The sequence below is a fragment of the Alosa alosa genome, chromosome 24 (assembly GCF_017589495.1).
Source record: "Alosa alosa isolate M-15738 ecotype Scorff River chromosome 24, AALO_Geno_1.1, whole genome shotgun sequence".
Taxonomy (NCBI): Eukaryota; Metazoa; Chordata; class Actinopteri; order Clupeiformes; family Clupeidae; genus Alosa; species Alosa alosa.
Window position 1 is genome coordinate 8868635 of NC_063212.1, and position 20000 is coordinate 8888634.

Genomic DNA, 20000 nt, shown 5'->3' on the forward strand with positions numbered 1-20000 from the left:
AGAACTCTGCTATTTAAGCTACCCAAACCTCGGCAAACTGAATCATATTTGATTCTGCATGCTGGAGCATTAACCTGAATATGCTATCTAGATTAACCGGCACCATAAAGACATTAAAGAATATTCATCGGGCCTCACCTCAACTAGTCCGTCCCTAATCCAACCTCTACTGCCCACTGATTGGCCCACCACCTCTTGATTGACAGGCTACCTGAACGTGCTGTCCAATAACCGATGGCGGGAGCGCTGGTGTCAGCTGCGGGACAACCAGCTGCTGCTGCACAAGGACCGGACGGACCTGAAGAGCCACATCGCGGCGCTGCCCCTGCGCGGCTGCGAGGTCATCCCCGGCCTGGACTCCAAGCACCCCTTCGCCTTCCGCCTGCTGCGCAACGGCCAGGAGGTGGCCGTGCTGGAGGTGAGCAGGAATGGAGGGATGAGAGGGATGAGTGGATGAGAGAGGGGGAGCAGGGAGAATGAGAGAGAGAATCAGAAGAGGGAGAGAGATGGAGGGATGAGAGAGAGAGAGACAGGAAGTAGGAGAATGAGAGCAGTTAGATTGGAGATGAGGGAGAGAATCAGAAGAGGGGGAGAGAGACAGAGAGAGAGAGAATGAATGAAAGAAAGAGGTGGGAGAGGTGTAAAGCACTTATTTTTACTCTTACATTACTGCACATAATACATAAAAGCATCCAACACAGACAACCTCTCAGGCCCTCAGATTAAATAGAAAACAGCAGTCCAAGGCTGGCAGGCCCCCGCTGTTCCACATTTTAAAAGCTAGTGGCCTTTCCTCTCCGTCTTCACAGAACTCATACGAGCCCCAGACAGTGGGAAAGCCCACCGTGTCATTTATCAACTTCAGAGAGAAAGCGGAGGAGAAGATAAGGTGGTAGCGAATATGAGAGAGAATATGGTGGTGCTGGAGGGCGGAGAAAAAGATGGATGAGAGAAGAGAAGACAGGAACGAGGGAGGAACAGAGATGGTGGAGGAAGAGTAACGATTTGGAATGCTGGTTCCCATTCAGAGGTGTGGGTGCAGACGGGTGTGTTGCTCCAGGCAGAAAGAGGTGGGAGAGTTTCTTCTCCGATGAGACGTGGACTGAAAGAGGGATGTTTTAATGGAGGTTTAGTCATGCTGGAGAAGGCTTTTGTGGAGAACTTTGGTAATTTGTTTGTCCACGGGTGATGAATGAGCATACACCATCAGAATTGTGTTATTATCTTCTTTCTTCATCTCTCTCTCTCTCCCTCTCTCTCTCTCTCTCTCTCTTTCCTTCTCTCTCTCCCTCTCTCTCTCTCTCCCTTTCCCTCTCTCTCTCTCTCTCTCTCTCTCTCTCTCTCTCTCTGTTCAGGCCTCCTCTTCAGAGAGCATGGGTCGCTGGTTGGGCGTCTTGCTTGCTGAGACGGGTTCCACCACAGACCCTGCTGCCCTGCACTATGACTACATTGACGTAGAGACCACAGCTAATGTCATCCAGCTGGCCAAGCAGTCCTTCTGGTAAGTTCTGGCAGCCTCCATCCGTTTACACAGGAACTAAACCAGGACCTCTCAACCCTCTCCAACCCTGACTCGTTTTGGAAAATGGTTCCTGATGATAGACAGTAATGGATCAGTTGCTGGTAGCGCACTGTGTGGTTCTAGTGGGTTACGGGCTGACAGCTATTGTGAGTGATACCTCTAATATTGCGTCACTGCATTTAATGCTCCAGTCATTGAGCTGGTCTAAGACGCTGAGCGATTTGTGTGAATTAGTGCTTCAGCAAACAGTCGTGAAGAAAAGTTACCCGCACAAGAACTGACGTAAACCCTGATTACAGTTTTACTTGGCTTTTGTTCGAGGCGCTTTCTAAGGTTGTTTTTTAGTGTTCCTTCAGAGACCTTGACCAATCCTCTTCAGTCAAATATGTGCATAACTGCAGAAATTATTGAAATGGATCATATTCACTGTTCAGATTTGGTCTGAATCCTCTCCTCATTTGGATGATATTGCTGTAGATCTGAAATGCATTGTTTATGCATTTCAGGTACATCAGGTTCTTGCTAGCATTGGATAGTAGATGCTGCTAATGCTAGCTGTTTTGATACCATCATGGGCTTGAATAATGGCATTGTTTGTTTGTCTTTGTCCCCTAATCTCTGTCCTCCTGGCTTCTCACTTGCACACTTTACAACTGGTGTTGTTGTCCTGAAACACAACACTTCTGCTGCTCTTACATAACTTGCACCACTATGCCACTTTCTTCTTACTTAGGTCAAACAGAACTACCCAAGCCTTTTATTGGCCTGAATTTGCACTAGTATTTTTATTGACTGTCTATGCACAATTTCAACCACATTTTGCTGCTCTTATTTTCATTATTATATGTGCCCTCTTATTTACTTATTTACTTACTTTTTGTTTACTTGAATGTTATGTTTGTCTGTGGACCTAAATTGGTAAAATATGTCTTGTCTTCACCGTGGGATAGTGAGAAACGTATTTTGATCTCTTTGTATGTCTGGAACATGTGAAGAAATTGACAATAAAGCTGACTTTGACTTTGACTTTGACTTTGACTTCTCGTAGCTTCACCAGTAAGCGTGCCGTGTCGCCCAACCCCTATCTGGACAATCCGGTCAATGGCTACGCTTGCCCCTCTGGAGTCGCTCTGCACTATGATGACGTGCCCTGTATTAACGGAACGGTATGGCCCACAATCTCTCTCTCTCTCTCACACACACACACACACACAGCACACACACACATATAGAACATGTTAAATGACCACTCATAATACACACTGGATGAGTCAAAGCCAGTGAACCGGTATGTCCACAATCCTTTGTCTCTCTCTCTCTCATTCAGTCCTTTGCTTTATTTTACTCACACTCATATGTATGGACACACACAATAAACACCCACATAGTGTGCACACACACACAATAAACACCCACATAGTGTGCAAACACACAATAAACACCCACATAGTGTGCACACACACACACACAATAAACACCCACATGGTGCACACACACACACACACAGAATAAACACCCACATAGTGTGCACACACACAATAAACACCCACATAGTGCACACACACACAATAAACACCCACATAGTTTGCGCCCACACACACACACACACACACACATAAACACCCACATAGTGTGCACACACAGACACACACACACACAATAAACACCCACATAGTGTGCACACACACACAATAAACACCCACATAGTGAGCACACACACAATAAACACCCACATAGTGTGCACACACACACACACACAATAAACACCCACATAGTGTGCACACACACACACACACACACACACACACACACACACACACAATAAACACCCACATAGTGTGCACACACACACACACACAATAAACACCCCCATAGTGTGCACACACACAATAAACACCCACATAGTGCATACACACAATAAACACCCACATAGTGTGCACACACACACAATAAACACCCACATAGTGCATACACACAATAAACACCCACATAGTGTGCACACACACACAATAAACACCCACATAGTGTGCACACACACAATAAACACACACATAGTGCACACACACACACACACACACACACACACACACACACACACACACACAATAAATACCCACATAGTGTGCACACACACACACACACACACATGCAAGTAACATGGACACAGAGACAGGCACACACACACTTGAAATGGTGTAATTACTGTGTGTGTGTATGTGTGCGTGTTTGAAGGAAGCCAAGGAGTTGACTTTGTTTGCCTCACCAGGGAGTTTACTTAGTTTGTCCTTATTAATTTCTGTCTGTCTGAACAGCTGGATGCTTTAAAGGATGGCTTGCATCTGGTGGTCTCTCTTTCTCTCTTTTTCTCTCTCTCTCTCTCTATGTGTGATTGCATGTTGTTTTCCCAATAATTATTTCAACTGTTGATTCAACTGTTTCTAATAACAAGTAATCCTCTTCAGGGACTGCCCTGCCTTTCGATTATGTATGTATCACATTAACTCTTCTCCTCTTCTAACTCATTTTTTATGATTGGGCTTCTCTTCTTTTCTTTTCTCTCCTCTTTTGTCCTCTCCTCTTCTCCTCTCTCCTCTCTTCTATTCTCCCCTCTTCTCTTCTCCTCTCTCCTCTTCTCTCCTCTCTCTCCTCTTCTCCTCTCCTCTCCTCTATTCTCTCCCCCTCTTCTCTTCTCCTCTCTCCTCTCCTCTCCTCTCTTCTTTTCTCCTCTACTCTCCTCCCCTCTTCTCTCCTCTTCTCTTCTCTTCCCTGCATGCCTGCATTGGTCTGGCCCTCTGAAGGTCTCCGGCCTGTACTCTACCCCGGCCACCGGGGGGCGCAGCCTGAAGGAGGAGGTGCACTACGAGAACGCCGAGCTCGAGCTGTACGAGAACATGCCCTCGCCCAAGCTGGTGGCGCGCTACCCACCCAAAATCAAAACCGGCCGCACTGCCTCACCTTCCTCCTCCTCCTCGGCAGGCCACTACAAAACCCCAGTGTCCTCTAAAGCACTCTCTTCCTCGCCCGCTAACGCTAATTCTCCCTCCCAGGTGACTAACCTCTCCTCTCTGTGTGTAGCACAGCGTTTACCCGTGTCAGTCACGTTTGGAACTCACAACACTGCATTTATTTAGACTAAATTTCCCTTTTGGATTAATCAAACTATCTATCTGATTATAAGAATGATTATAGGAAGATTACTGTCTTATATTCTGACACCAAAGTCACCAAATACAGATATTCAGAGCTAAAGAATTGTCACTGGAAGTATGTCTCGGAGCTTTGCTGCAAACAATCTTGGCATAACAACATAATGGCAAGCCGTACACTGGCAGTGCTGACAATGCAGTGCTGTGAGTTTCTGAAAGCGTGCATGTAAACACTCTTTTTCGCCTCTGTTTTTTACCTACTGCTAACGCTAATGCTAGAGTTCTGCTTCTTTTCCCTTAAGCCTCCTGCTGTATCCTCAGTTTTTTCAGACACTCAGAGAAATGAAGACCAGAGTTGATGTGTTGGATACCCTGCTTTTCACTTTTTACAACTGGAACACCATTAACCGTAATTCTCCCTGGGCCACCCAAGGAGTCAGGCTAGCTCTTAGTAGCCTGCTCTCACCCTTTTGTTTGGCTAAGGTTGTTGCGGCTAGCCGCAGCGCATGTACTACAGACAAGGTTCTTTTAATGATTTAGCACGGTCATAAAACAGGAGCCGAGTGCTGTTATGTCCTGGTCTGGTGAAGTCTGTGTGTGAAACATAATTTTTTGAGGCTGAGCATATGTGACCTTCCTGCTGGCGGGTTGGTGGTTGCCTCACTTTATCAAGCCTTGTTCATAAGGAAGGGCTTCATATCCATCCGGTTACAGCTAGACCACCCAGGACCACTGTTTTTCATATGTGTGTGTGTGTGTGTGTGTGTGTGTGTGTGAGAGAGAATCTGCATGTAAGAGAGGGATAGAGAGAAAGAGAGTGTGTGTGTGTGTCACTCCCCAGGGGTCATAATTTGGGTATGCCTACAATTATATTTGTAAAGCACCTATAAAGATTTTATTGAAAACTTAAATGCATGAGAGCGCCACATATATTTGAGAGGGAGCTCACAAAAGCTCGGGCCATAAGCTAACATGCAGGGGGTTTACATTTGTTGCTTTGAGGAGAACCTTTGATGTACCAAACAGAGTGCATGCGTGTGTGAGTGCACACTTATACTTATGTGTGTGTGTGTGTGTGTGTGGGTGGGTGGGTGTGTGCGTGCGTGTGTCCCAGGCTCTCGCTCTGAAGCAGGGCCGTAATCCTTTAACGGCGTGCGGTGCGGCTGCAGCCAGGCCGGTAGGCAGCAGTAGGGGCTTAATGCGCTCAGCGGAGGTAATTGGAGCTGAACGCTGCAGGCCTCATTGAGCTCCATTACCCCACAAGCAAGCAGTCAGGCAGTAGCGCCATGGCAATGAGCACTCAGGAGCACGGGGCGGGGGGGGGGTTCCCGGGCCCTACAACGGCTTAGTGGTTCAGCCCGGCTCGCTCCAGCAGTCCAGCGGCGTCTAACTCACGCCGGCGCGGCCAGCCAGACGTCATCTCCCATAATGCACACCGCCACTCGCAATTTTCCACTCACTCCGGCCGGCTACGGTTAATAACACCCGGCTCTGTTTGAAGTGCTCGAATGTAAACTGAAGTCCACTTTGGCCTGGATTACAGAGAGCTGTGTGTACACAGGCACACACTTACACACACACACACACACACACACACACACACACACACACACACACACACACACACATGCACACATGCACACGCACACACTCACATGCACACACACACGCGCACACACGCACATTAGGTACAGGACACAAAGAATCCAAAGGTGTACAGTGATGGATTGCCAGTGGAAAATCAGTTTTGATGAATGTCGATGTGAGGCGCATTGCCAGCGCTGTGCGGAGACGCGGCCCGATGGTAGATCAAGTGGGAGACGGTGAGATGGCAGGGAAGAAAAGAAGCCTGTGGGCCAGGCTCCGCGGGGCTCTGATCAAAGAGCACGTTCAGCACGGCAGCAGAACCAGAGATTGTCCCAGATCTCATGAGTGGCTGAGAGTGGAGACTGAGGTTTCTGGTTTTGATTTATTTAGTTATTTACAGTATTTTCTCTGTTTTCTTACCGACAGCTGAAGGGGAAGAAGGGCCTGGCCACCAACGGGACGGCCTCCAAGCAGAAGGTGGACAAGAGCCAGGCCAAGAAGGGCGCCGTCACCAACGGAGCCCGCGCAACCGCACCCGTGAAACGTGTCAATTCCAGTAAGAACTGTTAATACACCTTTGTGTTCATTCATTCCAGTAAGAACTGTTAATACACCTTTGTGTTCATTCATTCCTGTTAATACACCTTTGTGTTCATTCATTCCAGTAAGAACTGTTAATACACCTTTGTGTTCATTCATTCCAGTAAGAACTGTTAATACACCTTTGTGTTCATTCATTCCTACTAATACACCTTTGTGTTCATTCATTCCAACAAGAACTTTGTGTGGGTGTGTAAGAGGGTGCCTGAGATAGATTAGTAGAGGCAGAAGTGCATGTGCATGTGTATGAGTGTGTGTTTGTGAGTGAGTCAGTGACAGTACAGAGACAGTGTATGTGTGTGTCTTTGAGTGGAACTGTCTATGCCCATAAGAGTGAGAGTGAGGGTGTATGTGAGAGTCTGCCTTGCATAGACAGTGTTATCATGCATATATAACATATATATATATATATATATATATATATATATATTATATATGTTATCGTGCATATATAACATCTGATATTGTGCATATAGACAGCCATTACAGGAATGACTCCTGTGACTTGTATATATAACATAGGGGCCAGGTATATATATATATATATTTATCCTTTATATCCTGCATCATATTGCCCATATAGATCATCCCCTTACAGGAATCATCCCCTGTGACCTGCATCATCCCCACAGGGTTAGCATCATGCCCTTACTCCTGCATCATCCCCTTACTCCTGCATCATCCCCTTACTCCTGCATCATCCCCTTACTCCTGCATCATTCCCTTACTCCTGCATCATCCCCGAATGAATCCCGCTTCCCAACGAAGCATTAGCTCCTCACCACCGCCGCCACCACCAGCACCGCTGAGGAACGCAGACAGTGGGTCTGGGTCCAGTACCTCTGCCCAGCCCACCGCCAAATTGGTTTCTAGGAAAAGGAGGCCTTTCAGAGAGGGAGGTTGGGGGGGAAAAAATGAAATGCGGAAAATGCCGGAATGTGAAAATTACAGTTTGCAGAGTGACAGCAGAGAATGTGTGGATGGGACCGAGGCCGCCAGTTAAACCCAGTAACCTCCTGCTTCTGCTGGGGTACGGGACACGCTCTTGACGGTAATAAGGCGTCAGCTCATGACCCAGTTGTGCAAGTGGCCATTACGGACAGCCATAACTGAGTCGACCGCTGTCATTGTGGGAGGCATTGTCGGCTACCACCAAACACTGATTTCCATAATGATAAATAGAGTCCCTTTATTCAGAGGTCTGTTTCTGGCAACAAAAGTGAAGACTCTGCATGCCGCCAAAGCGCTAAGCACAGAATACAGCTGTTTACGCTTATGAAAACTTCTGTTGGTCTGTTGTCCTGTTGTATTCTCATAATAAATATGTGGGGAACTTGTTTGTACATATCCACATACCTTTCTCCAAGAGTCCATTAAACTAGTGTGACAGATGGTATTGAAATAGCAAAGCACAACCAGACGCAACAATGCTGAAGAGCCTGAGTAGTAGTCTGATTTAAGGAAGCATGGGCATCCCGTCTTTGCTGGTTTCCTGTTTTAAGTCTCTTGAATATACGTGGGGTCTCATTCTTCTTTGATATAATTTAATATTTTTTTTTTTTACTTAAAATGTCTGTGTTATGGAGTGAGTGAGTGACTTGTTTTTAAAACTATGTGACTATCAACTCTCGAAAAAAAAAAAAAACCACTGTATTATGGAGTGAGTGACTGACCGGCATTCTTGCTCTGCCGTGCAGGTGTGGACCAGTACAAGTACGGGAAGAACCGCGTGGAGGCCGACGCCAAGAGGCTACAGGCCAAGGATGACGAGCTGACCAAGAGGAAGCAGGAGATCCGCAACCGTCTCACCCAGCTCAAGAAGGAGCGCAGGGACCTGCGCACAGCCATCGAGGCCAACACAGGTAACACCGCCGCACTGTCCACCCCCCGTCTGTCCCCGTTCTGTCCACTTCTCTGATTATATACTGCTCAAAAAAATTAAGGGAACACTTCAATCATACACTGGATCGGTACTCTGACACTGTTTGGTTCTGAGGCAAGTAAAACTTTTGAGGCGAGTGTTTTATTTTGCAAGAACTGCTAGACATTCTGTGAATGTAGTTTGAGAATGGAGAAAAGGGTGGAAGGTTTTAAAAATATGTTTTAACAATTGTGGAAAACTGTAAGTGTTTGCTTAATTTTTTTGAGCAGTATGTATTTGCTGTGATCTGATCTAAAAGTGGAGATGACTCCAGAGCAGTTCTGAGCCTGATCAGCTCATTTCTGGGTTATTGCTCACTGCCATTGGCTCAGAGTGGTGCACCACAGATTGTGTTCGTTTTCATCTAAATGTGTTTTGTATTATTAATTGTATTGTATTAAAATGGAGACAATTCATAGCACAACTGACACCACCACCCCCACACACACACACACACACACACACACACACACACACACACACACACACACACACTTGGATGGACACACACACACACTCTGTCTGACACTGCGTATGTGTTCCTCCTCCGTAGGCAAGCGTGCCCAGGCGAGCCTGATGGAGCGCCTGAGGAAGGTGGAGGACGAGTGTCGTGTGAAGGAGGAGGAGCGCGTGGAGCTGGAGCTGGAGCTGACCGAGGTCAAGGAGAGCCTGAAGAAGGCCCTGAGCGGAGGAGTGACCCTTGGCCTCACCATCGAGCCCAAGGCCACCTCATCCTCCAGCCCGCAGGTACACACACACACACACACACACACACACACACACACACACACACACACAATATTACACATAAGAGCATGCAAACACATCAGGTTTATAGATTCATTTTGATTTTACTCTGCTAATTGAATTGACCTTTCCATCGAAAGAGGCTTCATTTGGTGTTGTGTGTGTGTGTGTGTGTGTGTTTTTGTAGTCCCCAGTGTTGATGCGGCGGACGACGGAGAACTCGCCCATCTCCAGCTGTGACACCAGCGACACGGAGACGTGCTCTCTGCCCGTCAACAGCGCCTCCCTGCTGCGCAGACAGGGCACGCAGAAAACCCCGCCTGGACGCGGCCACGTGCTCAGGAAGGCCAAGGTATTCACGCACATGTGCACACACACAGATACACACACACGGATACACACACACACACACACACTCATTTTTTCATACACGTATTCTCAGTCTCTGTCATATAGACTCTTACACACACATACACACACTTATCATATTCACATTCTCTCCCTCTCCCTCTCTCTCTCTGTCACACACACACACACACACACACACACACACATATACACACACTCACCTTAGATAATTATTTTCACAGGCATCTTCAACACACACACACACACACACACACACACACACACACACACACACACACACACACAAATGCAGTCGTTTGTATCTCTAACTCATCCTCCTGTTCTTTTTCACAGGAATGGGAGATGAAGACTGGCACATAAACCCTTCTTTCTGTTCATTGCTTTCCTCTTTTTAAAATGTATATATTTATTTATAACTCGCATATAGGAAGGATGCTGAAGAGGAGTTCAGCTTAGACTACATGGTGCATGACAACAACAACTACAACAACAACAAGACCCAAGGGCCTCCAGTTTTTATTTTTGTCCTTGAGTTTGCTTTGACTATATCTGCCCACAAAGAGACAGGCTACATGTTATCATTACCTTCTCAGCTTTATAATACCATGTATTATGCTGTCTTGCTTACAGTCACGCACAGTCATGCAGTTTTGTAAACCTACACTTAACCATCGATCGCAAAATATGTATAAGTCATTATCAACAGCCTCCTTCCTTGTTCCGTTGGGTTTAAAGCCATCTTTCAATAGGAAAAAAGACCTTAAGTATTTATTTGTAAATGTTTTAAGTAAATACTAGCATCCCTGTGATTTTTGTTTTGTTTTCTTTCTTTTTTATTTATGTTAATATTTAAAGCTTTGTTTTGTTTTCAATTTGTTTTATATGGCCTCATCTTGGTTGCATAGCAGTTTTTACGTTAAATTTTACGTTAATTTGTGTGTGTGAATGTGTGAGTGTGTGAGTGTGTGTGTGTATATGTGGCGCTTGGTTAAACCAAACAGCCAAATCTGTTCATGAATAACTGGTGCTTGTTTTACCCGGCATTGTATGATAAAGGAGAACACCACCATTTTGCAAAATTTGCAAAAGTGCTCACTCATTGATAAGCCAACAATTCAGCCCACTGTACTTAAGAACTCAGATTACATTATTTTGCAAGAGACTCAACAGGGACTTTTTGTTCAGAGCAACCAATGTTTTGACAAGTAATATTTAATATGTCAATTGTGTAGTGAAGACACAACAGACTATTTTTTTTAAATAGCACATGAAGTGTTCAGAGATTTAGGCAGGATTTTGTAAGAGCTGCCAAAGAAAATAGATTTGGTCATCCTTGCCTCCCCACTAAATTGCTGCAAACCTAAGCCTTGGCAAGTTGTTCCACTAGAATTCTCCACATCTTTACTCATAGCCGGTATGTTTCTGTAGTTGATTATAAAAGATTTCTAATGAACTTGGTTTGAAATGTGTGACACATTCTGAAATGTTACCAACACAAATGGCATTAACCTCCTTATATTCCTTCTTACATTCCTCAAATACTCTGACTAGGCGGATGCCACACCTGTGCCTGGTCCTCTTTCAGCAAACTAGTTATTTATTTATTTTTTTAAGTAAATACTTCCTTGGCTCTTTCGAGCCAGGACACTAGCCATAGCCTTCAGTAGAGTGGCCTGTCTTGTCTAAAAAGGGTTTCCATCAAGCTAAAGGGAAAGTTCGAGAATTAGGTTTCTATGGCGACAGTGGTCCGGTCGGAGGAGCGGAGGACCGGCTCAGGCCAAGGGTGTGGCCCTGGTTTGTTGGCCGACGCCTCTGGAAAAGTCAAAAATTTCCTGCCGTTTCTCATTTTTCCAACGCTGCCACTCTGCTGCTGGTCGGTCGCATTCTTACCCTCCCCATAAGTGCATGTGTCTCTGTCCAGCTGGTAAATATCGGTGCTGGGGAAGTAAGTAGCCTTGTGATCAGCATGTGGTGAATTTTTTTTCTCTCTTTTTTTTTTAACTGTTTATACGTGCGCCTCGTAAACATTTCCAAGCCGTCATCAATACACTGTCAGAAATAGAAACACTGCCTGGAGTGCATTGGACTGCAGCGTTCTGTTCCAGAAACCCTCCCGTCGTCCAACTCATGCTGTGACCCATTTTCTGGGTTCGGACCAGGTCCTCTCACTGCCTACTGTATGGTTAAAGTCCAGACGCGTCGTCGTTGGCGATTTATGCCCGTCTGTGTAGCCTACGTGGTGGGAATGGTTGTACTGTACTTTTCCTAATCTGACCACGATTACAGACTATGCATGAAGCTTGGTGCTTTCCTTGGAAATGCGAATTGACAGATTAATAGACTACTGCCTCAAGGCTTGTATGTTTTATTTTGTAAAAGTTTTATTTTATTTGTTTTAGCCTGTTTTTTCCCCATACATGGCTACTTCTTGGAGCAGTAAGAAAGGTCAGCTTTTTTTCAGCATTTTACATTTGTATTAATAAAGAAAAATAGAAAAAGGCCACAAATTAGACAGTTTTGCTGGAGATATTGCTGTGTGTAAATTTGACTTTAGGCTATTTCCTAACTTGTTTCCATGGATTTTAGTCATAGAGTTCATGGTGGCTCGACAAAAAGGCCCTTGCACCAGTCACTGTCTGGGGAGAGGAGAGATCAGTTAGCGGTCACATAGAGGTCAAAGTAGTGAATCAGAGATTTGCTTCAGTTGGTTCCTTGTGTTAGACTGTTCGACTGTTAGACTGAAGTTCATTGGAATGCTTGTCAAATCAAACCACTGTCCTGGTTTCCTCACGCAAACAGAATAATCATATTTGCCAACAACCAAAATAAATTCTGACAAAAGAACTGAACTTGCTTTGTTAATAGCATAACTGAAGAACTTTTACTCTCTGAACCATGAATGAACTGTAGTGGAATGTTGTTCGAGAAGCTCCTAGCGTTTGATGGCAACAGTTTTCACTGGATTGGCGACGCTTTTTTAAACCAAGTGGAAAAAAAGATGTGAAGTAAACGAAAAAAGTAGTGGAAATTATGCACAAAAAGCATGAGAAAGTATCTCTGGCTACCAATCTTTCCTTCTCCCCCCGCAGTGATCAGAGGACAGTCAGAAAATGTGAACGCTGTGTAAATAGTTTTGTGGGAGTTCAGGATCAGGTAGACATTAAGCGACCATGTTTGTTTTTTTGCACCTTAAAGAACTTTTTTGTTTTTTTTTCTGGTTTTCTTCTCCAGTGTACTTCTCTAAATGACTTTCACCACTTTGGTGACTAACAGCTGTACATACAAAAATAATAAACCTGCTTAAACAGTCCTACTTCTGATGCTTTCATTTATGAGTGTACAGGAAAATGTCTTTTTCTTGGAATCATTATTCTAGTCCTAATCCAAGCAAAATCAACATGTTAATTATATTACAAGGGCCATTGTCCCCTACAACTTTACAGGCTTCTGTGCTATCACGACTCCAGTAAAAAAAAAGTAAAAAAGACTACTGTGAGCATTGTCGTAGTAGTAAGACAACCAATATCATGAAGGTTGCAGGCATACAATTAAGTTACTAACGTTCCTTAAATGTTGACTGAGTGAGAGTGTCCTCCACCAACTCTGAGCTGTCAGCAGATGTCAGTCCAACAGCTCTGTTTAGTAAGGCAGTCAGTCTGGGATCAGTGAGCCTTCACCTGAATTGAATCATACATACTTTATCTCCATCATAGCCCCATCACATACAGCTAACCTATGAAGTATGCTTTTTCTATGATGATGACGCCCCTGCTCCTTGTCACTCCCGCTCTCCTTTAGTAATTCATGGATGGACTTTCAATTGCTCTTTTATCCATATGTTTGAAGACGATGCCAAGGTCTTACTCGTCCCTCAGTTACTACGGCAACCAAATACTGTGATAAACCATTTGGCTGATGTGGGGGAGATACTTGGATAATGTCTTATTGGAACAGGTGTTTCAGGGCTGGTGATCTGCTGTCTGTTATCGTTCCCCATCTCCACCCCCCATAGAGACAAGAGACAGTGGATGTTTCCAGAAGAATGTTAAGTCTTTATTGAACCAATCAAATCATTATTAGAACAAACCTATACAGTTATGAAGGTGTCTCAATCCAGAACGCTGTTTTAAGTGCACTAAGCATATCCATCGCAGGACTCTTCATAGAAACATTTACAAATCAAAACAAACAAGTAAACAAAATCAAATTCAAAAAACGAGTAAAAGAGCATCAATAAAATATCTGTGCAGTCATTATCACATGGTGGGTGTTTTTGTCAGCAACAGTGACCGTCTCTTTACAAAATGTCTGACTCTTGTGGACTTCCTCCCCCCACTCAACACACACACACACGCACACACACACCCACACACTGTCTTTAGAGCAACAGGAGGAGAAATGCACAGACATCACACCACTTTAAGAAAGAAAAAAAAAAAAACTAAGAACAAGCTTAACATGTGCATATACAAGTAGAAAAAATGGTGAACTACGAGAAAAGGAAATATCAGTTTTGAACCTGCAGTGTGGTCAACAAATACAAATCAAAATACATATTTTCAAATAATCAGATACTAGAATAATGCTCATGGTTGTTTTTGTGTGTTTTTTTGTAACTTTATATGAAGAAAATTAAATATCATCCTTCTATGCCTCAGTCATGGGGATGACTCCAAGAGACGTGTGCATTCCAAGCACCCCTGTCAAGACCATCTAAAACTCCCCCTTCTCACCCCCACCCCCATCACACATACAGACTATGGTGGCTACTGCAACTGACACTCTCTTATCCTGAGTAAATCTCTCAAAAGAGCCAAAATGGTGGCCCACTCTCAAGCCTGCAATGTCGTCTTCAACCAATATCCTGACTTGCACGCCCACAACCAACTGAAGAGCGGAGCTACTCACACCAGCCACTGTTTCACTGACAAAGCAGTATCGTTTGAACTAAATGAACTAAAAGATCCAGTAATAACAGCAAGTAATGTAGAAAATATTTTCTTCACACAATATGAAACGGTAATTGACTTCTCTGTTAAGTGCACAGGAGTGTCTGTCAGCGCCATTAGCCTACACTAACTGTGCTGGACCAGTACTGGACAATGGTTAACATCGTGAAGCTAAAAATCAACTGTACCATTCGAAAGGTCTTATTCACCAGCACACACACACCAGAAAACAGAAGTGAAAACGATGTGTAACTATGTGTTGGTGACTAAATGTGAGTGTATCCGCTGTGTGTCATTAAGGTGGGCATCCCAAAAAACAAGTGCACCTTTTGGTATTAATGTGAAATTACATTTCTGCTGTGTGGCCAGATATGTACAGTCAGAGTTACCTTTTGTTTCTTTTCGTCGCTTTTTTTTCTGCTGTTGTTGAATTATTTTTGTTAATATATTTACACGCATTAGCTATATACACGAGCCAGACTAAAGGGAATCTCTCCATGTTCTGCTTGGCCTAATATAGGCCTCTATTACAGCAGGAACATCTGTGCTCTGGGACGGAAGAAAAGGAAACAAATCACATGAGAGAAACAAATCTTCAACACTAACACTGTTTGGGGAACTAGATTTCACTTTGTTTGGCGCTCCGGCATAAGAAATAACCAATATCCACTCAGGAAAATAAATAAGAGTGATTAAAACAGCCAGAGGAGTATACTTCAATTTAGATGGGTGGTTTAGCATGGTATTGTGAAATGACTATAAAATTCTTTTCCTGCTGTGATATTTACTTATCTGTAAATGTACAAAATATTAACCACTACCCCATATAGACACTTAATCATAACTTGTGACAAAGGAATACAATGGTCAGATAAGCATGGGGTTGTACGTTGGACATATTTTCAGTCCACAGCCAGGGAGCAGCACAGTGCTGGCTGATGACTGCCCGTCACAACAGCATTTAAAATGGCAAAGTAGCGCCATCTTGTGGGCACTGACGCCTTTGCCACGGTGCTGCAGGCAGTACCCCCTCTCAAGTGAAAAGTGACAATCTGAATTATTGCATTTGTAGACAAGGAGCTAGATTAAGTTTCGGATATAAAGTGGCGAGAGCATTTCATGCCATGTCAAAAACTTACAGGCCTATCTATAATGTGTACCTCTTAAGAGACAGAAAGAACAGAGGAAGGCAAAAAGAAAGAGATAGAGAACCAGAGAGAGAGAGAGAGAGAGAGAGATAGAAACCTGCATCTGAGAGATGGAAGGGTTGGCCTATGTGTTCCTGTGTGGCAGGCAGCCTCCACAGACTCCAAAAGACACCCGTTTGTGCTGAAATATAGGACCACAGTGAGTTAGCGTCACACCTGCTAGCTACGCTTTGGTTAAGATTCATCCGGCAACGGCCTGCTCCACCTGCCACTTGATGGAAGGAGTGGAAGGAGGTGAAAAAAGCTGAACGCGCCGTTGTACGAGACCCTAACCTCAGCTAAACCGTGAAAAAAAACGACAACCCAACAAGCTGAACGCGCCGTTGTACGAGACCCTAACCTCAGCTAAACCGAAAAAAAAACGACAACCCAACAACCAGTAAATGGCGAATATGAGAACAAAGAGAGACGAAAGAGAGAAAGAGCGTTGGGATAAGATAAAGACAGCAACAACGTGGAAAAACAGACCGCAGGAAAACTAACAAAGAATACAACAACTGTGAAATACAAAGACATCCCAGACAAAACAAAACAGTTCCGTAAAAACAAACAATCCAAATGAACGACAAACAAAAAGCAAAGCAATCAGGCAACATCATTTTGGTGGCACAGTCCAACTCCAGGCTCCCCCACCGGGCCATGAAGAACAGCTGAAGGATAGGAAATGCCCAATAATCAGGGAGGCGACGCTTACGCACCGAAACGAGACGTAAGGTGGGGTGAGGTGTGTGTGTGTGGGCATTAACAGTGGCATCAAGATCACCTCTGATCCCACAAAAGAGAAGGAATACAAAGCATAGGACTGGAAGAGAGGAAAAAGAGATGATGGGAGAGAGAGTAGAGAGCGAATGAGAGAGAGACAGACAGAGAAAAAGAGGGAGGGAGAGGCTCTGGGTTCAAAGGTCGGATGGGATGTGGTTCGGGCAGGCTCCTCCCCTGCCCCTTACCCCTTCATAACAGTGGGGGGAGTGCGGGAGGTGGTGGTGGGGGGTGAACCAATTAGATTTCAGGAAAAGACGACAGAGTCCTCAGTGTTCCCCAGTTGGTTCCCATCAGCTGGTCAGATAGCTGTGCAGCTCTCTGGAGTTGATGCTAAGGACCACGCCTGAATGGTTGCCTGGTAACAAGCCACAACAAAAAGAAGACAAATCAAGCTGTTAGCTGAATGGCAGGAGCAGTCACAGAACATTTCCTTGTTAATTAAAACAAGAGTTAATTAGCACTGCTGATGACCATATCAATAGCCCATTAAAACCCCATTAACTCGCCTATTAGGCCCAGTGTTACCTGAAGTATCATTTATCATTTACAGTAATGTCAAGCATGGTCCTTTAAAGTCAATAAACACATAGGTGCTACAAATATTTGATTTTGGCTGATTTTTTGGATGATAATCTGATAGTTGCATCATTGCAAATCAGACACATTATTTTTTGCAAAATCAAATTCTTCGAAACCAAAAAACATCTATATTATTCCGTCACTCTAACACAACCAGGACATAGAGAAGAAGGACAGTATGTCATAAAAACGGGACCTTCTTAGCACCCCTTCTTAGGCCACTGGCCGGCAATGATCCCATTCCAGATTGCTAGTTCTGAATATGACAGTGTTCAGGGTTTCCACTCTAAATAAAATTCTCTTTCCATGTTTGGAATAGACGTTATTAAAATTCCATGGTATTCCAGAAATTCCATGACCCGTGGGAACCCTGAGTGTTGCTCTCCCAGCACTGTGCATTACCCAGTGTCTGTGAGTCCAGGTCATCGTCGATGAACTCCTCGCCTTGTATGATGTTCTGCGTGTCCTCGCTGTGACTGACCGGACTGGTCATCTCCTGTTCCTTCTCGTTGTGCATCTGAGCGTAGACATTCCTGCCGGGTAGCTTTCTGAAATGCAGCCAGGGATGTATTAGGCTGCGCTCCTCTGTCCTCAGCAAGGGGTCATGGGACTTGTAGTCTTTCCTGTTACGGTTCTCTGTCATGTTACTATCACGCCTTCATTTCACAGAAATAAACATTTGTATCTATGTTCATAGAGTGACGCATGCCTCATTCCGTATGGGTGGATGCCCCTGATATGGAACATATTTTAAATGAAGTCTATACTGTATATATTCATATCTATTCACAGTCATGTAGAAAGAAGTGTGATCAACAAATCACAACTATTAAAGACAACAATCTAAAACATTCATGTGATGTTAATACAATACATTATTTTACAGTTATCCATGCACTTTAGTCCTAGGTGATAATTGTGGCAGGTGGTCCAAATCTGACTGGGTGGAAATCACATGACTTCTTATTTGTGCTTGAGCATGCGGAAGAAACAACAATGAGAATTGGTGTGTGGAGGGAAGGTAGATTTGCATGCTTGAATATAAATGTGTGTAAATGCTTGTTTGTGTGTTGCATGTTGTTTGTCGTGTGTCTGTGTGCATTTGCTTGTGTGTGTGTCAATGTGTGTGTTTGTAAGTGTTTATTCTGTGTGTTAGTGTGTTAGTGTGTGTGTGTGTGTGTGTGTGTGTGTGTGTGTGTGTGTGTTTGTTGGGGTCCATGCATGAGAGACTGCTCACTGGTCACAACACCCACCTTTTAAACTTGTAGAGCATAAAGGCCCCACTGGCCATCAGGCTGATTAGCAGAAGGACGGACAGAGCCCACACACCTGGACTGGCTGCCCCGGAGCGCGAACCTGAGGACAGACACACACACACACACACACACACACACACACACACACACACACACACACACACACACACACACACACACACAGCTGATCAGAGAGCACACTGCAAATCTCTCTCTTTCTATCTGTTTTTTCTCTCTCTCACACACACAGGCACAGGCATATTTTGGTACTGATCACTCAAACACACACACACTCATACCCACACACTAATCAATACTATCAATCAATACACTAATCAATACACTATCAATACACTAATCAATACACTATCAATACACTAATCAATCACCCTCTCACCTCTCATACCCACACACTAAAAATACTGTGAGACTATCAACACTCAAACACACACCAAACAGAAACACAAACTAGCTGCATGCAAGTCAATCGATGAATCATTAGCAGAGAGATCGGTGAAAGTGTTAAAACCTAGAGATGTTCAAGACATGCACATAATATGTAAAGTGCTAAACCCCCTAAAACATCCAAAATATCTATGTTTAATACATGAGAAACATGCACATAATAGGTAGATAAAATACATGAGCTAAACCATTCTAATAGCCACTCTTAGATAGGTAGATAGTGATTAATACATGAGCTAAACCATTCTAATAGCCACTCTTAGATAGGTAGATAGTGATTAATACATGAGCTAAACCATTCTAATAGCCACTCTTAGATAGGTAGATCAATCGATAGATAGACAGCAAGAAAAGAGAGTAAACACTGCAGCCAATCAAACGCACCAATATCTGCGCCTGTCGTGGTTGAAGCATTAGCAACCACTCCCTTGAAAGATATTCCTTTCAAACAGATAGATGGACAACTCATTATGGTGTGACAAAATATAGAACTAGAATATGTAACTAAATCTTCTAATCTGTTTGGGGAAAATACTTGGATTACACACATAACTATTACTGTTACTATTGGTGTAACTATTACACCACTGGCAAATACGCTAATCCTAAGAGTATACAATACAAGTCATCTATAAGGGAAGTTAGTAGTGTTATATGTTCATATGACCAGTCTTTATGTGCAGTAGCTGAGCGTTTTAAAATAAATGTTGTGCAATGGCAGGTCTACCACTGTGTAGTGTGGCTGTGACCTTCATGAAAGCACCTTATCAGAACATCATTTCCAGATGTGTTTTGACCACGTGTATGTGGCTGATATATTGCCTTTGTGTGCAGAAAATAACATGGTGTGGATGGCTGTTGAGTAACGTACCTGCATTAGGGTCAGCTA

The 20000-nt window shown here is 44.0% G+C and overlaps 2 protein-coding genes across 9 annotated transcripts in view; one reads left to right on the forward strand and one right to left on the reverse strand.

Annotated features, from left to right (window-relative positions):
- afap1 (actin filament associated protein 1) overlaps window positions 1–13205 on the forward strand; it is a 79108-nt gene extending 65903 nt beyond the window's left edge. For 4 of the 5 annotated variants that reach the window (XM_048236211.1, XM_048236212.1, XM_048236213.1 and 1 more), the window contains exons 10-18: window positions 207–418; window positions 1356–1501; window positions 2571–2688; window positions 4321–4569; window positions 6682–6811; window positions 8553–8717; window positions 9330–9523; window positions 9711–9875; window positions 10226–13205. In XM_048236211.1, the coding sequence (XP_048092168.1) occupies window positions 207–418; window positions 1356–1501; window positions 2571–2688; window positions 4321–4569; window positions 6682–6811; window positions 8553–8717; window positions 9330–9523; window positions 9711–9875; window positions 10226–10252 (1406 nt within the window). In that variant the 3' untranslated portion in view covers window positions 10253–13205. The remainder of the gene's footprint in view (window positions 1–206; window positions 419–1355; window positions 1502–2570; window positions 2689–4320; window positions 4570–6681; window positions 6812–8552; window positions 8718–9329; window positions 9524–9710; window positions 9876–10225) is intronic. The other variant, XM_048236214.1, reaches the window with a different exon arrangement.
- Window positions 13206–16804: 3599 nt separating this feature from the next.
- The window catches only part of sorcs2 (sortilin-related VPS10 domain containing receptor 2), a 222257-nt gene continuing 219061 nt past the window's right edge, over window positions 16805–20000 (reverse strand). Inside the window, exons 24-28 of one of the 4 annotated variants that reach the window (XM_048236204.1) lie at window positions 19983–20000; window positions 19496–19552; window positions 18644–18746; window positions 17793–17938; window positions 16805–17166 (exon numbers count right to left, since the gene is read on the reverse strand). The exon at window positions 19983–20000 is cut by the window's right edge and continues 82 nt beyond it. In XM_048236204.1, coding sequence (XP_048092161.1) covers window positions 17102–17166; window positions 17793–17938; window positions 18644–18746; window positions 19496–19552; window positions 19983–20000 — 389 coding nt within the window. In that variant the 3' untranslated portion in view covers window positions 16805–17101. Of the gene's footprint in view, window positions 17167–17792; window positions 18014–18643; window positions 18747–19495; window positions 19553–19982 lie in introns of all 4 variants that reach the window. The other 3 variants (XM_048236202.1, XM_048236205.1, XM_048236203.1) reach the window with 3 other exon arrangements.